A 19,867-nucleotide genomic window follows, 5' to 3' on the forward strand; every position below is an offset into this window, starting at 1 on the left:
CTACTTCACATACCGGTACGGTACCTAACAATTTCCAAACTAGCCTAGAAAAAAAAATCATCATGTCAAACATATTTTAAGCCTTAGAATTGACATTTATTAAATTCATTCACTTTTCTCAATTTTGTCTCTCATTATTAGGTCTACTTTTAACGGCTTTCATAAAAAACTGATAGAGTTAAAACACACTGTAAATTTAAGAAAAAGAGACACCGTTCCTATCAGCATATGTGTTGATTAGCTCCATAACTAAGGAGGTAAGGGGTAGCTATTAAATATATGCAGGTTATGGATTGTTTGTATTGCCACAGACAAGGTAAACAAAAGTGGGCTTTTATTTCCTTAGTAAATGGTATTGCACTTAAATAACAGGCAAGTAGAGGTTCAAAAGCCTGACACCTATTTTCCAAATACAGTCAAGGGCGGAAAAAGAGTTTGCCTGGATGCACCCTTTATGGTGTACAGTCATACCACATGGGAATAGCCTGGAAATTTCACTTTACTTAATAATTCACAGGGAGAGCTAGGTTACTGGCAAGTAACAAAAAGTTAGGTACCGGTACCTAATTAAGAATCGACCATTTTTTTTCTATACATGTATAAATAAAATATCATAATGGTGCCTTTACTTTATTGAACATCTTAGACATTATATTCAATTATACTAGAGGTTACCCCATGGTTGAAAACTCTACCAAAAATATGTATTGTGCAAACTTTTCTATTTTCACCCAACGCTGTAAGTTAAATATGTGAGAAATTTCTTCCATTTATTTTGATTTTCTGTTTATATTTTGTTATTTCGTCACCAGCATAACAACTCACGAGGCCCATGTTATTTTTTTATAGCCTATTTTATATATATTTTTTGTGCTTATTTTAGAGCCTTTTTATTTTTCATAGGATTAAACAGACGCACATACCTATACGCTTCAGGCAACTATCTTACTAACAGTACCTATACGTGTAGATTTTCCCTGTGATGCACACAAGCTGAGAAAAAAGGAATCCAATAAACATGCTTGCCTATTAATAGGATTTTTTGTAGGATTAAAGTAGGCAGGTCATTACTAGGCCTGAATTCATCGTAATTAATTTGTCCTCTTTAAACCTTGTAGGAGAAGGAGAGCAAGAGACAATTGAGGTTAAGGAATGGACTGATGACCCAGACTGCGTACAGTGTGACCGGCCTGGCCAGGGTACGAGGGCCACTCGGAGAGACTCCACTAGTGCGCCTTCGCAACCCATGGGGCCGGGGCGAATGGACAGGCCCGTGGAGTGAGCGTAGCTGGGAATGGGATGGACTGAGCGAACGAGATAAGGAGCTGCTGAGTGTCAGAGTACGCAACGACGGAGAGTTCTGGTGAGTCTGGTGAGCATCTGTGGAAGTAGTAGCTTACGCCCTAACAGTGTCCAGATGTTAAATTACCTATTATGGATGGTGTCTGTTGGGTTAGTTGAAATCTGGATACCACGTCCAGGGGTATTTGCGATAAACTTAGCACAAGCTTATGATTTGCCTAATCCCAAAACCCTTTCTACAACCTTTTATGAAAACAAACATAAAATAGAATTATTGAAGTAAAGAAAATAGTTTTGATCTAGATGTATGAATCAATAAGTATAGGCCTAGTGTAAGTCAGTTGAATGTAGCTTACAGCTTTATTAGTCCTAAGAATATTTTGAAAGGACTAAAGAAGAGGCGTAGGAGTCCTCTTCGTGAATTCTTTGTCTTTTTTACATCTCCCATTTCATATTTTGGCAACTAGGTATCAGACTACTTCAAACCTTAAAACCAGCATCTTTGTGTTCTTTATTTTGCGTAATGCTTGGTAAGGGTTCAGCGGCCATGTAGTGTAAAAGCCCTACCGGTACAGTATTTTAATCTGAAACAACAAGGTCTTAAGATTATAAACTACCGGTACATTAGGTTTAGTTATATAAGTTAAGCCTAGACCAGATTTCATTGCTTTAGACTTAAATATTAAATTACAATTTATTTATTTATTTTATTTTATTTATTTTTAATTTTTACAGTACAGTAGGCCTACTGCAGAAGCTACAAAAATAGTTGGCTTGAATAAAAAAGTCTCGTTGGCATTAATTTTCCTATCTTTTTCAAACCTATCTATCTTACTATTATAAAAAAGAGGTGGTTGCTGTATGTGTGTATGTGTGTATGGGAAAAGTAAACTCGAAAAATACTGGTCGGATTGGGCTGAAATTTGGCCTGATGATAGCTCACATTCCCGATTAACATATAGGCATATTCTTATTTCAAAAATCCTTTCGGGCTCCGCCCCAGTGGCTCTGGAGTTTCCCATGTTAACCTTATGAGAAATGGAATTATTGAATCTTAACAGCTGTTTCAATTAAACAAGTTGGTTCTGTTTTTATTTATCTGTATCTTTCTGTATATATTGGGATAAATAAAATAAAATAAACGTATTTCATTGTTCTATGATGTTCAATAGCATTAAAGTTACAAGGATTACCAACAGGGTGCAGCACTATTATTTCTTTTACATTTATGACAACAGCTAATTTGCAACCAAAAGGTGAGTGAGCGTAGCGAACGAACTTCAACCTGGAGGCGAGTTAGCGTAGCGAACGAGCTCCAACCTAAAGGTGAGTGAGCGTAGCGAACGAGCTCCAACCTAAAGGTGAGTGAGCGTAGCGAACAAACTTCAACCAGGACGTGATTGAGCCATGCGAACGAGATAATCTTGAAAATTAAGAAGTTAAACGGGGCAAAGCCCGCGGGTTACAGCTAGTATACTATACAAATTATTGTATAATTTTTAAAAACACCCCCGCTGCAGCAAACCTGCAGACTAAGAGAATTTCCATTTGCCTGATTGGATTTCCATTAGGCTATAATAATTTATAAATAAAAATATTTTTTAAAAATGCCACGTTGCTTAACACACTAAAAAGTAGAAAATTATTTATAAATATGTTGAGAGAATAAATACTTGTAAGATTTAAAACGAAAAACGTGGGGTGCATGCTAATTTACAATTAACTTCACCTATTGAACTATTATGATCTATTGCATGGGCCCCACGTTTTTAGTTTTAAACTAGTGAACCTGCGCGGCTCAATGCCCCGCAAAAAAACATATGAATTTAGAAAACAAATTCATCGTGTTATATATTGACTCGACGTCGAAAATTAAATACAGTAATAATAAAGGCCTTAGAAGGGAAGCTCAGTCCAGCCAATTTCTAGCTGTATGCGTATCATATTTAGTAAATTAATAAGTGTTCAAGTTCAAGTATGTTATAGGGTAGTTATTTTGTTTAAAGATTTTTAAAAACACATTTAACAAAACATTTTATCATATCAAACCAATAGGCCTATGTACCATATTTTGAGGGTCATAAAATGCTGCTTGAAGAAAACACTTTTAAAAATAAACACTAAAAAACAATATTTTTATCACAAAATCACTTCCATGAATACTACAATTTTTAGTCTTAAAGTTACCTTCAGGAATATTACCCTGGCCAGAATTTTCCATACCATGCGTATCCTATTAAAAGATGTAGCCTTACTTAAAACAACATATATTTAGTTGCTCCATGACTGAAATTGGTCTGGCTAAGAACAGTGCTGCTCTTTAATTAAAGTGCTTGTGCTGCAAATGCCAAAGATAACAGAAATTAACATTTTTCCATTTTAAAAGGTAAGTTTGTTCCAGACGGGCAAATTTGTATCCTCAAAATCAAAATAACTCTATTTTTATTTAAAAACTCAGTTGGATTTTCTAGATGGGTGTCTCCGCCTTCGTCTGTTTTCGAGGACCCACTCTTCTTCCCTTTGGCATACTGACAATTAATTACCTAACTTGTCAAGTTCATGTAGTAATTCATTAATACTGTTAGTTTATACAGAAAATTAGATAAAAGTTACTTTGCTTGGTGCTTTCATAACTGCAAACTCAAAATACACCCACAAGTAAAAAAGAATCAAGTTATTGGCAAAAAAAAAAAAAAAAAAAACCATGTGTGTGTAAAAACATTATTCACATGAAGTAGATGATTTGTTTGATTTCTTTTCTTGATCAGCAGTTTCGTTTCTAATAAATTAATAATTCCAATGATTTGTGATTTTAATTACATACATTATTATAGTAAAGTTTTCTAAATCATGGTAACCTAGTCTCAACTAAATTGTTCTATTCCCAGCATTAAAATAAAGTAGTGAGATCCATTATGAGTAACCTTTAAGGTACACAATCCTTGATTGAAATGTAGTATACATTAACAGCCATAATACACAGCAATTATTATTTAGTAGACTTTGACTATTTCCAAGTAACAAACATATGTTTCTGTAAATAAAAATGATCTTCCATGTTATCCTTATGGAGGAATACAAAACTTTAAAGGGCCCCAGGGCCTCACTCTCTAATTATTTCCCTAAAAAGAAGGTTTCCTGCACAACTTCACGTTACGCTCTTTCCAATGACACCAAAAACATATCAATCGGTTCAGTAGTTTCGGAGGAGTAATTGTCACAAAAAACCTGCTTGCGTATTAAATAAGTATAGATGTTACAAGTATTTATTCTCTCAACATATTTATAAATTATTTTCTCCTTTTTAGTGCGTTTAAAAACGTGACATTTTTAAAAAGTATTTTTATTTCCCTATACCGTATGGGAAATTTGCTAAAACATCTATATATATAATTCCGTAAGTCAAATTTTTGTAAAGAAATTGTGAGTGACTGGATGGCCGTAGAAGGATGGGAGGGGTCTTATTTTAAAGGTCTTGACGTGGATTTTGAGGGAAAACTATTCATTTTTCTTATTTTTTTACCACAAATTCGCAACAGAATAAAACTTTTCCCATTAAAACAACATGGGGTTTAATTTGTTTACATCTTTTGAAATTAAAACAGCTGTGCCACAGATTTGAAAACAGTGATCAATACACGCATTTGGTTTACTTTTAGCCAGTCAACTATGAAATGTATACTATAATAAAACTGAAATATTGAAGATTAGTCGGAAAAACGTCTGCATTCTTTGTTTATATTTGAATCATATACTCAAGTTTCATTTTTTCATGCTTTTACGTTATTGTCGTGTTAAAGGAATAAACGACATAGAATAAATATTCTGTATAAATAATCAAAGAGTCGAAATTAAATCTAACTTCTGTTTTGTTTTTATGTTTAAATCATATGTTCAAGTTTTTTTTAAATGATGTTGTTTTCTTTATATTTCTACACATTTTAAGGTTAAGGTTGTGTGAATATATACAACTAAAATAACCTATAAATGTTATTGGTTCTAAAATGGTGTATTTGCATTCCTTCGTAAGTAAATTTTTTTAGTGCAGTGAATATACAACGTAGAGTAATCATATTCGATCATACTTTTATAAAATCACCAGGGATTCAAGATGTTTTGGTATGTAGGCTGCTGGATATATATTCTTTTCATTATAAGTACTGTAATTAATATGAACGCCAGGGGAATACCACAAAGGCGGGGAACTGTTCATAGGAATGACAGTGCGCGTAGGAGAGCAAGAGTAGATAATGACGAACTTAATCAAGATATGTTACAACCCCTTTTTAGGAGACCCATGGTAGACGAGAGAAATCTAAAGATCCATGATGCAGGATTATTGGACCAAGAGTGCATTCAATGTAGTGCTCTTCATTTTTGAGAAGAACTAACGAATAATAATTTTATGACATGTTGCCATAACGGACTTATTAACCTTCCTCAGTCAAAAACTAATGTAGAACTTAAAAGTTTGTTTGAAGAGAGCCCACAACTGTATAAATTCATTCGACAATGCAACAGTGCGATGGCTTTTGCTTATTTTTCAGCCAGTAAGAAATATATTCCAGGAAAAGGACCATACTGTTTCAAAATTCAAGGACAGATTTATCGTTCAATCTCAGATTTGCTGCCTCAACATGATGAAGACCCCGTGTATGGCCAATTGTACATTATTGACACATCAACAGCAACAGAAATTCGTCAAAGGCGTCGAGAAAATAGTGACTTAAAACCTGAAATATTGTCAAAACTAGCTGAAATTCTATTAGAAAATCCATTTGCACAAATTTACAAAAGAGCTTCGGAAGAAATGGTTGTACAAGGTGACAGTGAATTGGAACTTAGGTTTGTGGACAGGATAAATATGGATCGTCGTAGGTATAATAAGCCTACTGCAGATGAAATTGCAGGCGTCTTCAATTCATCTGAAGGCGAACCTCCAATGCATTTTTAAAATTCCAAACAGGGAAGCTTTTATTTATCCTCATTAACCACAAGACCAAAGCTACCTTAGTAAACCAGTATTTATTCACAAACAATGATATGTTTGCTGCCTTTTCATGTTAAACCACTGGAGTGATTCAAATTATTTATTGAAAATGACATCAACAAAAGCAAACAAAGAAGAACAACAAACTGGTTTTTACACAAAAGATATGGTGTAGGGATGCCTATTCTGACACATAGATAATGTTATTCTGAGTTTGTTTAAATACCGGTATTGCAAAAAGTTGTTTTACATTTGAGCTTTTTAGGGACTTATGTCCCTACAAGCCACTAGTACACTATATGTAAAAACATATAATTTTACTCTCTCAATGCAGGTCTTTTTTTTACAGGATGTCATTTGAAGACTTTGCCCGTCACTTCACTCATCTAGACCTGGTGCACATTGGTCCTGATGACTGGATGACAGAGCCGGCGCTACACTCAAAGCAGCCCTGGCGTGCAGTATTGGCCCGACGGCGCTGGCGTAGTGGCTACAATGCTGGTGGTGGACCTAATTACTCTGGCAAGTTGAGGAAAATTCAGTTTTGTTTAGTTAAGACTTTACCTTTACCGTACCTTTGATTTTCAGACCAAAATTGGGTTTCTTTGGAAAACATAATAAAAAAATGAATATCAGTTGATTTACACTTGGTTTATGGAATAGGGTATTGTACATCATGCCCCATGAAAGCAGTGGAATCGTGATCATCTTCCGTGGCCTTGGCAAAATCATAGGTTTCTGATCACACAATATTTGCTGACACTTGCTACAATCACAACAATAATACAAGAATAAAAAGCTTGGCTTAGCTAAAAAATGAAGTTGCTTGAACACCTCCAATATCAATTTAGGGTTAATTTTATTTAAGGCCCAAACCCCAAACTGATCTCTTAGGAAGAGACAAAACTCAGACCGCTAGTTAACTGATAGCCCAATGACAAACAGCTTCTTGGTCCAGAATTGAACCAGTAACCTTTAGAGAAAGCAATCACTTTACTGTAACTCTTCAACTAAACTCGGACAGTTTAATAAAAGTGCATTTTCAAATCCTATACTTAAAAACCTAATGAAACCTATTACAATATGAATACCTATAATATTTATTAGACTAGACTATAAATAACCTTTTATTATACTTTTCCACAGACACCACAGCAATGAACCCACAATTTCATATCCAAATCCCCCGTACTTCAAGCAACAAGTGCCATGTGGTAGTCTCTGTTACGCAGTACTACGAGACACAACCAGAGAGTAAGAAGAAGAAGCCACTGTATGCCATTGGCTTTGCTGTCTATGAAATTCCTTACTCCATGCCTAGGCTGACACCTCAGTTTGTAGCTGACCAGGTGATGTGAAAATCTCCAAATTAATCTTAATCTTTATCAATGTATTATTAAAATTATAGTTTGTTGGTTCATTATGTGATTATTTCAGTTGTTCATTTTACATACTTAAATGTAACAGGTGTTTGGCTCCCCATCAATGGCCTCCTCATGTCTTGCACACTCTTCTCTCTTGATGTTCCTCTTCTACATCCATCTTTATAATGTCTATCTGGTAACTTTAACACAGTCTTGGTCATCCCAAGGTAATTTTTCTGCAGAGCTTCCTGCCATATTATTCATTACAATACTAATATCAAGTTAAATTAAGGGAGGGCAATGTAAAATGCTTTATCTCTTTATTAGTAATCATTATTCGCTCTATAAACTAAATTATTGATTGTAAATTTTCAGAAGCCGCTTGATGTCACCAACCACTCTGTAGCTAGAGAGGTAGTGACTTTCTTTACTCTACCACCTGGAGATTATATTGTTGTTCCTCAAACCAATGTGCCAAACTGTGATGGGAAGTTTCTTCTTAGAATACTTACAGACGAACAAAGTAATATTTGGTAAGTTACTGTTCTACTCCAATAATAAGATTTGCGTAGGCTACCTGAAGAAAATATGTTCTTTACTTTTTGCATGGTAATGAAAATAATAATAAACATAAAGGTAAAGACAATTATTCAAATGACAATTTCTGAACTGCTCTTCATTGATGATAGTTTTGGTTTGGGTGCAGGACTTGTCCTGGAGGATGCTTGATTCTAATCTCCCCAATTCACCCGATGGAGTAATCTATTTTGAATTCAAGACTAGCACTGGGTTCTTTACCTCCCCTACATACAATTCTAACCCGTTCTTACCACATTGTGACATTTGGTATTGTAGTTGTTGTAAATAATGGCAGGGAAAATCAATCCTTCCACCAAGCCAGAATTGTATTATGTGATCAAACCTTTGTGGTTTAAGGGATCTACCACAATTACGTCCATAACAGGCGTGGTCGCCACGCCAATGGACAGCCGTACACAAATGCCGTGGCGCCACGGTACTGTCCCACGGCCACAAGCAGCCGTATAGGGTAAACAGTTTTCTGGTAGAAGCGTATTCATTAAAGGCGTGTTCATTTTTATTTACGGGTACATTATGGATTGTGCCAACAGATTAATTATTGAAGGTTGTGCTGCAGTGATTGTTATTTTAGCTGGAGAAATAGCACGACATTTAAGTGTTATTAAAAGATAGAAACCAAGCTGTAGCTTTCACTTTCAATATTTATATTAAATAAACAAGTTTCACTTTGATACAGTTTAAGCATTCGAATTGTTTGACCTTCCATTCATTTTAAAGATGGCTTTGTTTTCACCGTTTCAATTGATTCAACTTGTGTCAATGTTATAGATTTTTTTGTTTTCAACATGGTACCGTAAAATAAGACGACAACCACTGACTTTAAAGAACAATAAACTTGTAGTACACACAACGACGAGAAGGAATACCACGTCTAGCCACGCCTGTAACTGGCGTAGCAACCAAACAAGGTTTGGTTAGTCCTAAAGGGCGTGGGGAACAGGCGTATTGGGTTGCCACGTCTGTTGCTCTCACGTTTACACGAGACGTGGCCACGCTTCTCAAGAAACTGAGAAAATTTCTCACCTACATGCCTGATTTTAGCCATGGCCCCACGACACCGCTTTAGTTTTGACGTGTCAGTGCCAAACGTTAAGGAAGTTAGATGCTAACTAACTGACAATTCGAGAGATTGCTAATCAGATAAGGGGAGGTTTCTAGAGAGAGAGAGTGCTGTAGAGGAATGAAATTGTAGTGTCCATAATTAAACTCACTGATCAGAAAGCTAAATTACAGTGATGTTTCTAACTGTCTCAAAAAACTTATTAACGCCTGCAGCTAGCCTCGTTGCTGCAGCTAGCCTTGTTGCTGCAGCTAGCCTTGTTGCTGCAGCTAGCCTTGTTGCTGCAGCTAGCCTTGTTGCTGCAGCTAGCCTTGTTGCTGCAGCTAGCCTTGTTGCTGCAGCTAGCCTTGTTGTGAAAGCTCACTAAACCACTTAAGCAAATTTTTCACATCCATTCATTTTATTCCCTTGACATCCGTCAGCTGGGAATGGATTTAAATATGCCAATGAAGGGGTCGACTCATCGACTACAAAAATCATAAATTTAATCATATGCTGCAATTCATAATTGTCGGGAACATAAATTTTCTCTTCCATTGTTATGGCTGCTTCGATGACACTGAATGGGGCTAGAGTTAGAGACCAGCCAGAATAGCAGGAGAGGAAGTGAAGAACATGTAATTAGTGTTGAATTTGAAGTTGATTCAGTCCGTCATGACATTGGAATCCATACTTTAATCCACATACAACCCTTGTTTATATTTTTACCAAAACTAGCTGAATGTTGGTTACACAAAGTCATGAATTTTCTTAGAAAATATTCTTTTCTGTAAATTCCCAGACACTATTTCATATAAGTCTTGTAAGCATAGCAAGTTATTTGCAAATTGTGCACTACCTACTTAATAGTTTAACACAAAATTTAAATCAATTTTTCTCTCATATGTATTGTTTGGTTTCAGGGAAGTCAATGAAGATAACATGGTATTTAGAAATATATCTGCAGAATTTTTAGAAGATGCTGTAGTGTTGGTGAGTTATTAATTATAATTATAATTTTAATCAGTGATATAAGAAATAGTAATAGACTGACCTAAAATGCTTAAAATTTAAGCTTCTTAGGTCAGTCTACTTTAAGTTTTTATTCTAGGTCAGTCTTTATTTAATAAAAACTTCCACATGCATATGACTCTCATACTAGCACAGCTCTGTCTATAGCCCTATTAACAAACAAGTTACAACAAGTTTTTTTTTCTAGGGGTGTTGACAGGTAAACATTTTGTTTGCTGTTGCATTTTATTATTAAGTATAGCCTTACATGTGTGATATGTAGGCCTACAGATATTAATTAACACTCAAAAACCTTACAACACAACACTTGTAGTCATATGAAATTATGTGCATTACTAGTTTTACGTGGTCATCTCAACACAGTTTGTTCATCAAGAATTTTACATTTAAATACTGAATTGCTCTAAGTTGTGTCTTTGATAATTCAATACTTTTTTTGAACCAAATGGTGACAAGTTTCAAACTAGCCTTTAAACAGTATAAATCAAGGATTTTTGTGGATTTGGATTTATAAATCAAGATGCTTGGTGTCAGGGGGTCAGAGTAAGATAAGATTATTTTCAGCCAAGATCATTATTTGAAACCCAATGTCTATGACAGCTGGTTCCATTTTTGAGCTATTTAAGGGCCTCTGATTTTCACAGTAGGACACAAATAGCCCTGTTGCATTTAATGCAACCAAACACTCTTTACAAAACTAATGTTACTCCTACTCAACAAATTATGTATTTAAGATGAACATTTTATTTCACAAGAAAATTTCTGTTTACAGCCTGATGGGAAAAATCTAGTAGCAAAACTCCTCATAAAATATCCACCCGAAGTTGATGTTGCTCAGTTACAAAAGATCCTCAAAGCACACTGGAAAGGTAAGTAACTAGTTAACAACTAGTTGTATAACTCCTCAAGGAGCTGTTTAGTTGTTTATAATTTGTCTAAGCTTAATATTTCATCTAGTTTGAGTACTCGTGCAGTGATCAACTTGATACCGATATTAATTCAGCAGGTAATACAACATTGTTACATTTACATGGCACCTTAGATACTCGCTGATCATCAATGGCACTTTGGCAGCGGAATACTAAGTGCTGCAATAGTTCTATCTTTGTTTGGCTGGCAAATGTTTTTAATACCTGTAGGTGAATTCCTCTGAAATAAGAAGTCAAAAGGGTTGTTACTTGGTACCAGGACATCTTGTTCTATTGTGATTTAATTACGCACGCTACACGTCAGTAGATTGTCTGCAAACTCTGTAAAACATCCTGAGAAGGATTGTTCATTAAAATAATAATCCTTCAACTAATGTTGGACCTGCTCACCTCTAGTTTTTCTCAATAAAGTCAGAAATCAGACTCAGGTAACCCAGAATCCGATATTCAGAACTCCATTAATCAGTTAAACAGTTGGAGGAAAACAATTTCTATATTTAAATCTCAAACACAGCTATGTGTTCTGAACTATTAAGCTGGGTGCCTAACAGATCGGGAACTGTACATGAATTTTGTATAAAACAGGAAAAATTGGAATAGTCCTGATTGAAAACAGTGTATTTCCAAGCACCTATTTAGTTTCTATTAACGGAGATTCATTGTTTCTTTTAAGCTCGTTGTGTAGTTAGGAGAATTTAATCATGTTAGATACCTAATTAAAGAAAGTTTTTGGTTGTGGAAGACAATCACAAGTCACTGTTATTGTGGAATATGTTTAGTGTTGCAATCAATTTATTACCATTTTTAGTCATGAAATGCATTGTGTTATTAATACAATCTTAGGCCTACTAAATTTCAGGCTAATCCGTACAATTTGGTTACCCAAACATGGTTTGGTCCCAATTAGATGCTATGCAGTTAGACAATAAAGGGCTATGAATTACTTAGTACACAAAAAATATAATCAACTACATTTAGTCATGGAATTTGAATTTAGAACTCAAAGGAAATCAAATTCCTAATGTTTATCAAATGGCAAGGCAGTGTAAATATCTGCAACTAATATGGACAAATTAAACTAATGACAAATAACAATGGAATGACAACACAACTTCTTTAGGTAAAGTTTAAGCAAAAATTTAGTTGGGTTTGATACATTATGTAGCTTCTTTACCTTACCTCTATTGCTTGCAGCTTACCTCCTAGAGAAACCTAGTCTAGAGCTTTGCAAGTCACTGATCATGCTGAGAGATTACAACATCAGTGGGAGAATCAACGTGTTGGACATCCCAGTGTTGATGCATATGCTGCAGTTTTGGAGGGTAAGTCTACTAGTCTGCTTGATCTATTTTGTATCTCAGAACCCGTCACTCAAAATGCCTCACCTAATTGGCAATCTTGGTGGGGGTATAAAAGTATGGGTATGATTATTTATCGTTATTATTTCTGTGTTTACCTTGATAAATGGCTGGATAAAATGCTTTACCTTGGTTGCTGAATTAGATATTATTTGTTTATAACTTAAAATTTAAGGATGACTTTCTGTACTTTTGGAACAACTGTAAGGTATCGACACCTGCCTCAGGAAGAACTTAAAGGCAATACAGTTGATCAAATTTTAAGTTACATCAAGTCTGTGACCGCACGTGTTATGCCCGGCCACACATTTGTTTATGTTTGTGACATTCTTATCCACACTGTAACACAACAGATCACTGGGTCCATTGTCTCCACCTGCCATTGTAGCCGGGGTTCGGTCCACCCACATATCGTAGCAGCTACAGGCTGAGGCTCCAACTTCACCTGGTCTTCACTGCAGGATGGGTGTCCATCGTGTCCCCAATTGAGATTACAGCCGGGAGTCATCGACCCCAATGGTCTCTGCCGTCATCCTGGGTGTCTGGTTTATCACACAGACCCATGTCACTGTCCCTTCCACCGCAGTGATCACGTGATGGCCGTCCATTGACTCTAGTTTCTATCCCCAACGTGAGCTACTTGCGTCCTTGCAAGTAGTCCCCACGAATCTGGTTCATCACACAGCTACGTGACATCGTGGTACTTCGAGCTACATTTACTCAACACGCCCCTGTAGCATAGAGCTCGTGCTTGCCCATCGACCTCGGCTACAGGCTGAGGTGCATTCCGAGCCAAGGTTCTCCGTTGCAATGGTTGGTTCGATGCTGCTGGATAAACAATAAAATTACACAGAAGATGGCCAACAGCGCGACGTGAGTTCCTGTGGGTGGTTTATCACAGCAAGCACAACCCCAGCCGTTCAAGTATCATGGTAGGCTAGCTGCTCTCCGTCGATCTTCTGTCACGAAAGGTTGGTTTGACTCAACCACCGCCGCTAAAAAGTCGCTAAATCCAGTGTCGTGCGTCAGTTGTTACCCCAGGTAGGTTTGACAGGCTAGCACAGCTGCTGAAGACATGCTGATTCCACACTGACTCGTCAGTCTCTTGTGTTCATCACACGTCATATGGTTCAACACCATAGGCCAAATCTACTCGCTATCCAATTTGCACCGAAACAATCGCATCACCCTTCGTTAACTCATCACACACAAAGTATTAGAACAAACACAAAATCATTAAAAATTAAATAAAATTCAAGGGGTTGGTTACGAATCATCTCACATGGCTAACCAAAAATCGGTAATTAAACAGAAACAGAGATTAAATTACTGCAATCAAGCCGGCCGCTGTTGTCTGCAGCCGCCAAATCATCAGACGCTCGAGCTTGTTGTTGTGTCGACTGGAGGTTATGTTGTTTGTTTCTGTCGACAATGAGTTTTAAGTTCAAGTTGTCGGTTTATAGTACTCATACCACATACCGCATTTCCTCTCGTCTTTGAGACAGATTTTTGGCCTAAGGCCACGATCTGCGGGTTTACCAAGTGTAGAAAGTGTCGTGGAAGAACTAAGCCGGGTTAAATGCTAACTCCCTATAAGGTTTACATCACGCTAAATTAATAACTCTCATTACACTTGTTTATAACCAAACACAACAGTGTATCATGCCTATCATAACTATTGAAGTGATGACTAAGGTTAGCTTTTTAACCTATAACATAAGAAATCTATGTGGTTTTTAGGCTATGCCAATGGTTACGCTGGACTAATAAAAAGGCTAGTTTTACCCTTCCTCATAATAGCCATGTTACATGTTAATAAAATGAGTCTGTGCTCGTGTTTTAAAATAACGTGATGCCGATGACAATGTTTTCGAATGATTATGAAGCAAGAGGCTTGAAAGGGGAACTGTTGTTTCAAAACTAGTTGCCGAAGACTAAATTAGGATTGTTGACGTAGGTATGTTTAGGATGAGCAGCATGTTTAGGATTTTACCTTGATTACCGAAGACAATGATGAAGTTTTTTCATGACCATGGGATTTGCCTAGGATTTTCTGCGATCTTGAAAGATGATGGTGATGTTTCCGTTACCGAAGGAGATATTCAGGAGATTGCTGCAATCGCAGTTAATAACGTTTAAGTTTCCTTGATTAAGGATGATGATGGTAATGAACCCACGAATTCGGGAGGTGTTAAATATTTACCTGCGATCGCCAAAGACAATGATGATTTTTTGCCACGATCACGGGATTTGTCTAAAATCAAAATCCTTACGCGATTGTAGAAGACGATGATGATGTTTCTATGACTAAAGGCGATAAAGAATATTTTTCCTGCGGTTGCGGAAACGGTGATGATGTCCACACTACCCCTGGAAATAGTCACAATATTACTGTGATAACATTTGAACCGAAATTCATAGGCGATGGCGTGGTTTGATTAAGCGAGGAGTCGGGGAGGTTGGACTATTAGGGTTTTAGAGTGTATTGTTGTTTGTTATGCTAACAGGTGATGAGGTAGTGTTAGAGCATGTTTAAGTACAGTAACTAATCCACCGAAGCGTCCAACAACAACTTTAGATCAATATTACGGCTGGCAGCACTTTGAGCAACAAGGTACTTGACTGTCTATTTGTCTATTGTTCAGTTGTCTGTTTTGCATTACAGATAGCGTTTGAGAAGTTTGAGCGCAACGGTCACTCCAGCAAAACTTCCAGCTACAATCTGAGATCACTATTATGGGAGGCTGGCAGCACTGTAAGCAATAAAGTGCTTGAGTGTCTAGTGTTGAGGTTTGCCAAGAACTGTACAGTCACAGCCGAGTGTTTTGTTATGGCGATGGTTCGACTACACCTTGCACATGGTAAGTGAGATTTGCTTTTCTTCCCATATATTTTTAGATGTAGTAGTTTTTTATTTCACCATGTATATTTTTGGTTGGTTATTAAAATACAATAATAAACTAGGCCTGATTGCTATGGTATTTGGTTTAATTGTTATCTGAATTTTTGCTTGAGGTAGAAAAGGATTAATGTTGTTAAATTGTGTTTAGACACTGTAAAATCCAATCTGTAGATTTTAAATTTTGGGAAGACAATAGGCCTAGTGATGTTAAAAACCAGAAATGTTGAATCTTGAAAAAGAATACAAAACTTATATAAATGTAATCATTAAACTCAACATTTAAGTTGAGAAACTGTGTATGCTTGGTTCTACCAGAATTTAAAAAAAAATTTCAATTCAGTAAATTTAGCTCAGGGTGCTGTAATTTAAGTGGCAAGTTTATTTGTATTGTTTGCGGTTAAAACTTAAAATACTAAGCAATTTTGATTTGTTTCCTTGTACAATTTTGATTGAAATGATTTGCGAAATGGTGAAATATATATACTTACTTAACTCCAAACTAAACTCCTGTGACCATTAAAAACCAAGGCGGTCTATCGCCTCACCAACCATGTGCCTCCAGGATCATCTGTCCTCTGCCAGCTCCAGGTCTGCTCCCATACTCCTTAGGACCTTTATAACTTCGTCAATCCATCTCATCCTTGGTCTTCCTAATGGCCTCCTGCCCTCCGGAGTACCTCTTATCCGTTTTTACCATATCTTTCTCACCTCTTAGTTGAATGTGGCCCAGCCACCTCAACCTTCTACTCTTTACCACTCCCACAATATCTGGTTCCTTATATAATTCCCTCAACTCCCTATTTTTCTTATTCTCCATTAGTCTCTTCTCGATACTATATTTTCAAAAGTAATAAGTCTTTTTTTGGGATTTTTTGTGTAAAAACAAGTCTTTGAACCGTATAGCACTACAAGATGCGCTGTGGTTTGATACATTCTTAATTTGGTGGCTTTTGATAGAAGTTTATTATGAATAATTTTACTAAGCTCCAATTTGATTTTTCCGTTGCTGTGAGTCTGTTTTCCATTTCAACATCTTCTCTGTTATTGTTTGTGATTGGTACTCCCAGATATTTAAATGTGTTTGCTTTGTGGAACCTGCCGTTTAATACCAAATTGGCCTTCTTCATCATCATGTCTACTTATTTTCATGTAGTTGGTTTTACTCTCATTTATTTGTAAGCCCACTTTTCTTGCTTCTTTTATTAGTATTTCTGTTATCCCTCGAAGATAATTCTTATTTCCAGCTACAACGGCCACATCGTTTGCAAACACTAGAAGACTAATTTTATCAGGAATCCTTGCTCCCCCTTAACTATTTTTTGTTTTCTTAAGAGCTTCCTTCAGCGCTATGTTGAATAGTAGCGGTGATGGAGCATCACCTTGCCTCACTCCAGTATTTATGTTGAATGTATTTTCTTCTGTATATTCTTTTCCTATTTTTTACTTTTCCTTTCAATTTATTCAAACACATTTTTGACATTTTAATTATTTTGTTTGGTAAACCATCGGTTTTAATAATCTTCCACACTTCTTGTCTGTTTATTGAATCATAAGCCATACTAAAGTCTATAAACATTATGAATACGGTATATATCTTTGTTATATTCCCAATACTTTGAGGCTAGTTGTTTTAGAATAAAGAATAAATATTCAGTCCGTTGTTGATCTCCCTTTCATAAAACCTGTTTGGTGGTCTCATACTGTTTCTTCTGCATGACATTCAAGTCTGTTTAAAACAAGTTTGGATACTATTTTATATGTTGTGTTTAAAAGAAAAAGATATTTATAAGATGTCACTAAGAAAGAATATAGACCACGAGTGACAGAAGACTTGTTATCTTAACATTTTGTAAAGCTACACAGGATTTATTTCTTTTAAAAGAAAGACGACAATGCGAGAAAATACATTGGACCTTTTGAGATTAGATTTTTGGAACTCGCCCATAACATATCTGAATCAAAACATTGCTAAGTTTACTAGGGGAAGTCAATTTTTTTAAGAGCTTACCATAAAACTTGTTCTCTATTTTTGTGTGGATATTTATTCTTATTGACTGATTAAAGAACTTTAATAGTGATTTCCAATAAATTAAATTAATGTCATTGTTTTTCTTATCTACAGAGAGGTACCACAATCTGGACACGAAAATGAAAGGAAATCCACTGTCATTAGAAGAGGTAAGCATAAAGACCTGTACAGTTGACGTTCTACAATTCAGTTTAACACTTATGAAGCCAATGGTTTCGAATAAGAAATTGTGTCACATTATTGAAAATACAAATTAGGGTATCACTGAAACCTACTTACAAGCTAAGAAAAGTCAGCTTATGAAGCCTTTTTAATTCTACAATTTGTCTACCAAGTGTTAAAATAAACAGTTTAAAGGTCATATTTAATTTAGTTACTCAACCCTCAAGTGCAGCTGTATAACACTAACCTGAATAACTCTTGAATGTAAATGGTGTGACATACATTATAATTCAACTCCATCAACTTTTACTACATAAGTACAATCAAACTGAAAATTGTGAATTCAGTTTTTTTTGGTCTGTAAAGCTGTGTTTCCAATCCTACAAATTTATGACGGCACAAATCTCCGAATTTGTAGGAATTTAAACAGCCTGTGCCCCGCTGACTGCGCGACAAAACATGTGCCGCGAGTCGTTGGCTCATGTGCCCAGTTGGAATGGAAACAGCCGGACACATCTGCCTGCAAAACAAAAATTTGCCAATAGTGCTGCACACTCTTGGTAAATTGTTAATATTTAATGCTATTAAATATCATCGAACCAACTTGTTTGGTTGAAACAGTTGGCAAAATTATTTTCCTTTTGAATATGAAGACTCATAATAACATGGAAACTTTGAACCCCCGTCGGGCATAGACTGTACATAGACTGTATAGAGCTCATGGGCCTAAAGCTGTATTGGGAGTTAGTTCTTTTTTCTTCATAGATATAAAAATGTTTTTTTGACAAAGATTAAAGTGTTGAATATATACAAAGAGGGCACAGGTAAATTCTTCATTCTTTTAAACAAATTTCTACAAGATGTTCTTGGACTAACTTGTGCAATAAGTCTTATAATTCTCTTTTGTATTTTAAATATTTTATTACTATCTGTGACATTTCCCCAGAACTCAATACCATAGCCAATGTTAGAGTACACGTATTCAAAGTATATCATTATCTGAGTTTTTTTTCATCTATTATTTTAGAAAGCACTAAAGTAACGTGAAATGCTGCATTAAGCTTTGATTCTAATTGATTTATATGATCAGACCATGTTAGAGTTGAGTCTAATTTTATACCTAAAAGATTGCAAGATTGAATTTCATTAAATATGTCTTCTAACGGGTTATAGTCAATCTGTCTACTTTTTGTGCTGTTAGAATGGAAGTTCACATAATATGTTTTATTTCTGTTAAGTTTAAGATTATTAGCCAGAAACCATTCAGTCATAAGTTTATGGGGGTTTATTGGGTAAGAATAGATTTTTCCCATTTTTTACTCCAAAAACACAAAATTTCTTAATTTCTCTCCAAACCATTTTGTAGAGCTTAAAAAAAGAAATAATTTTAATTTTATATATTGAAGCGTTGTTGGGTGCACCCAACGGTTACGGAGATAATAAAAAAAATTGTAAATTTAACTTATGGAAAATAAATAAACTGTTGTAGTTTGCTTTTTTATGGATATATTTTAATCAAATTTTGCAATTTTGTTAATTTCATACGAAGCTATCAACATTTCAATAAAAAAACACACCTTAAAATCTTCTCATTAGCAGTAAACCTATGTACTCACTAAAATTAATGTTATTTAAATAGGAAATTAGTCTGAAAATTTTTTTGGAATATTTGAGTAGAAATCAAGCCGGTTAAATGGAAATTCGCTTAGCCTGCAGGTTTGCTGCGGTGGGGGTATTTATTTTTCTTCATATTGGATATTATCTGACAAATTATATTGAAAACGTTACAGATATGACTTCTACATTCGAGTGAGTAACATTGAAATGATTAATTAGCCTATTCATATTGATATTTGTGGTTTTTTTCCAGATGATCCTAATGACCATTTACTCGTGACCTTACCTGTTGAAAGATTGTTCAGAACCAAAGAAGAAAATGTTCATCATAGTCAATAATGTGCATTATTAAAAGTTAAATTAATTATATTTTTAGAAAGTTGGTAAAAATAGGTTTGTTTGATGTCTTTTATTAAGAAAGTTATTTTCTAGCCAAATTATTTATTATTTAGGCTAGTAATTTATAAGACTGATATGTCATTTACTTAGTTATAGGCAGTTGTTAAAATGTACCACTTATTTATTTATGCAACTAAATATTGT

At 35.4% G+C, this 19,867-nt stretch overlaps 1 protein-coding gene across 1 annotated transcript in view; it reads left to right on the forward strand.

Moving 5' to 3' along the window:
- The window catches only part of LOC128989011 (calpain-1 catalytic subunit-like), a 47,612-nt gene extending 27,745 nt beyond the window's left edge, over positions 1–19,867 (forward strand). The window contains exons 4-13 of the mRNA XM_054410864.1: positions 1,119–1,363; positions 6,642–6,814; positions 7,439–7,641; positions 8,032–8,189; positions 10,219–10,288; positions 11,100–11,196; positions 12,451–12,578; positions 15,280–15,475; positions 17,639–17,694; positions 19,578–19,867. Of these exons, the coding sequence (XP_054266839.1) occupies positions 1,119–1,363; positions 6,642–6,814; positions 7,439–7,641; positions 8,032–8,189; positions 10,219–10,288; positions 11,100–11,196; positions 12,451–12,578; positions 15,280–15,475; positions 17,639–17,694; positions 19,578–19,604 (1,353 nt within the window). The 3' untranslated portion in view covers positions 19,605–19,867. The remainder of the gene's footprint in view (positions 1–1,118; positions 1,364–6,641; positions 6,815–7,438; positions 7,642–8,031; positions 8,190–10,218; positions 10,289–11,099; positions 11,197–12,450; positions 12,579–15,279; positions 15,476–17,638; positions 17,695–19,577) is intronic.

Source organism: Macrosteles quadrilineatus, unplaced genomic scaffold (assembly GCF_028750875.1).
Source record: "Macrosteles quadrilineatus isolate MER2022 unplaced genomic scaffold, UCM_ALF_1.0 Scaffold_3__2_contigs__length_128488019, whole genome shotgun sequence".
NCBI lineage: Eukaryota > Metazoa > Arthropoda > Insecta > Hemiptera > Cicadellidae > Macrosteles > Macrosteles quadrilineatus.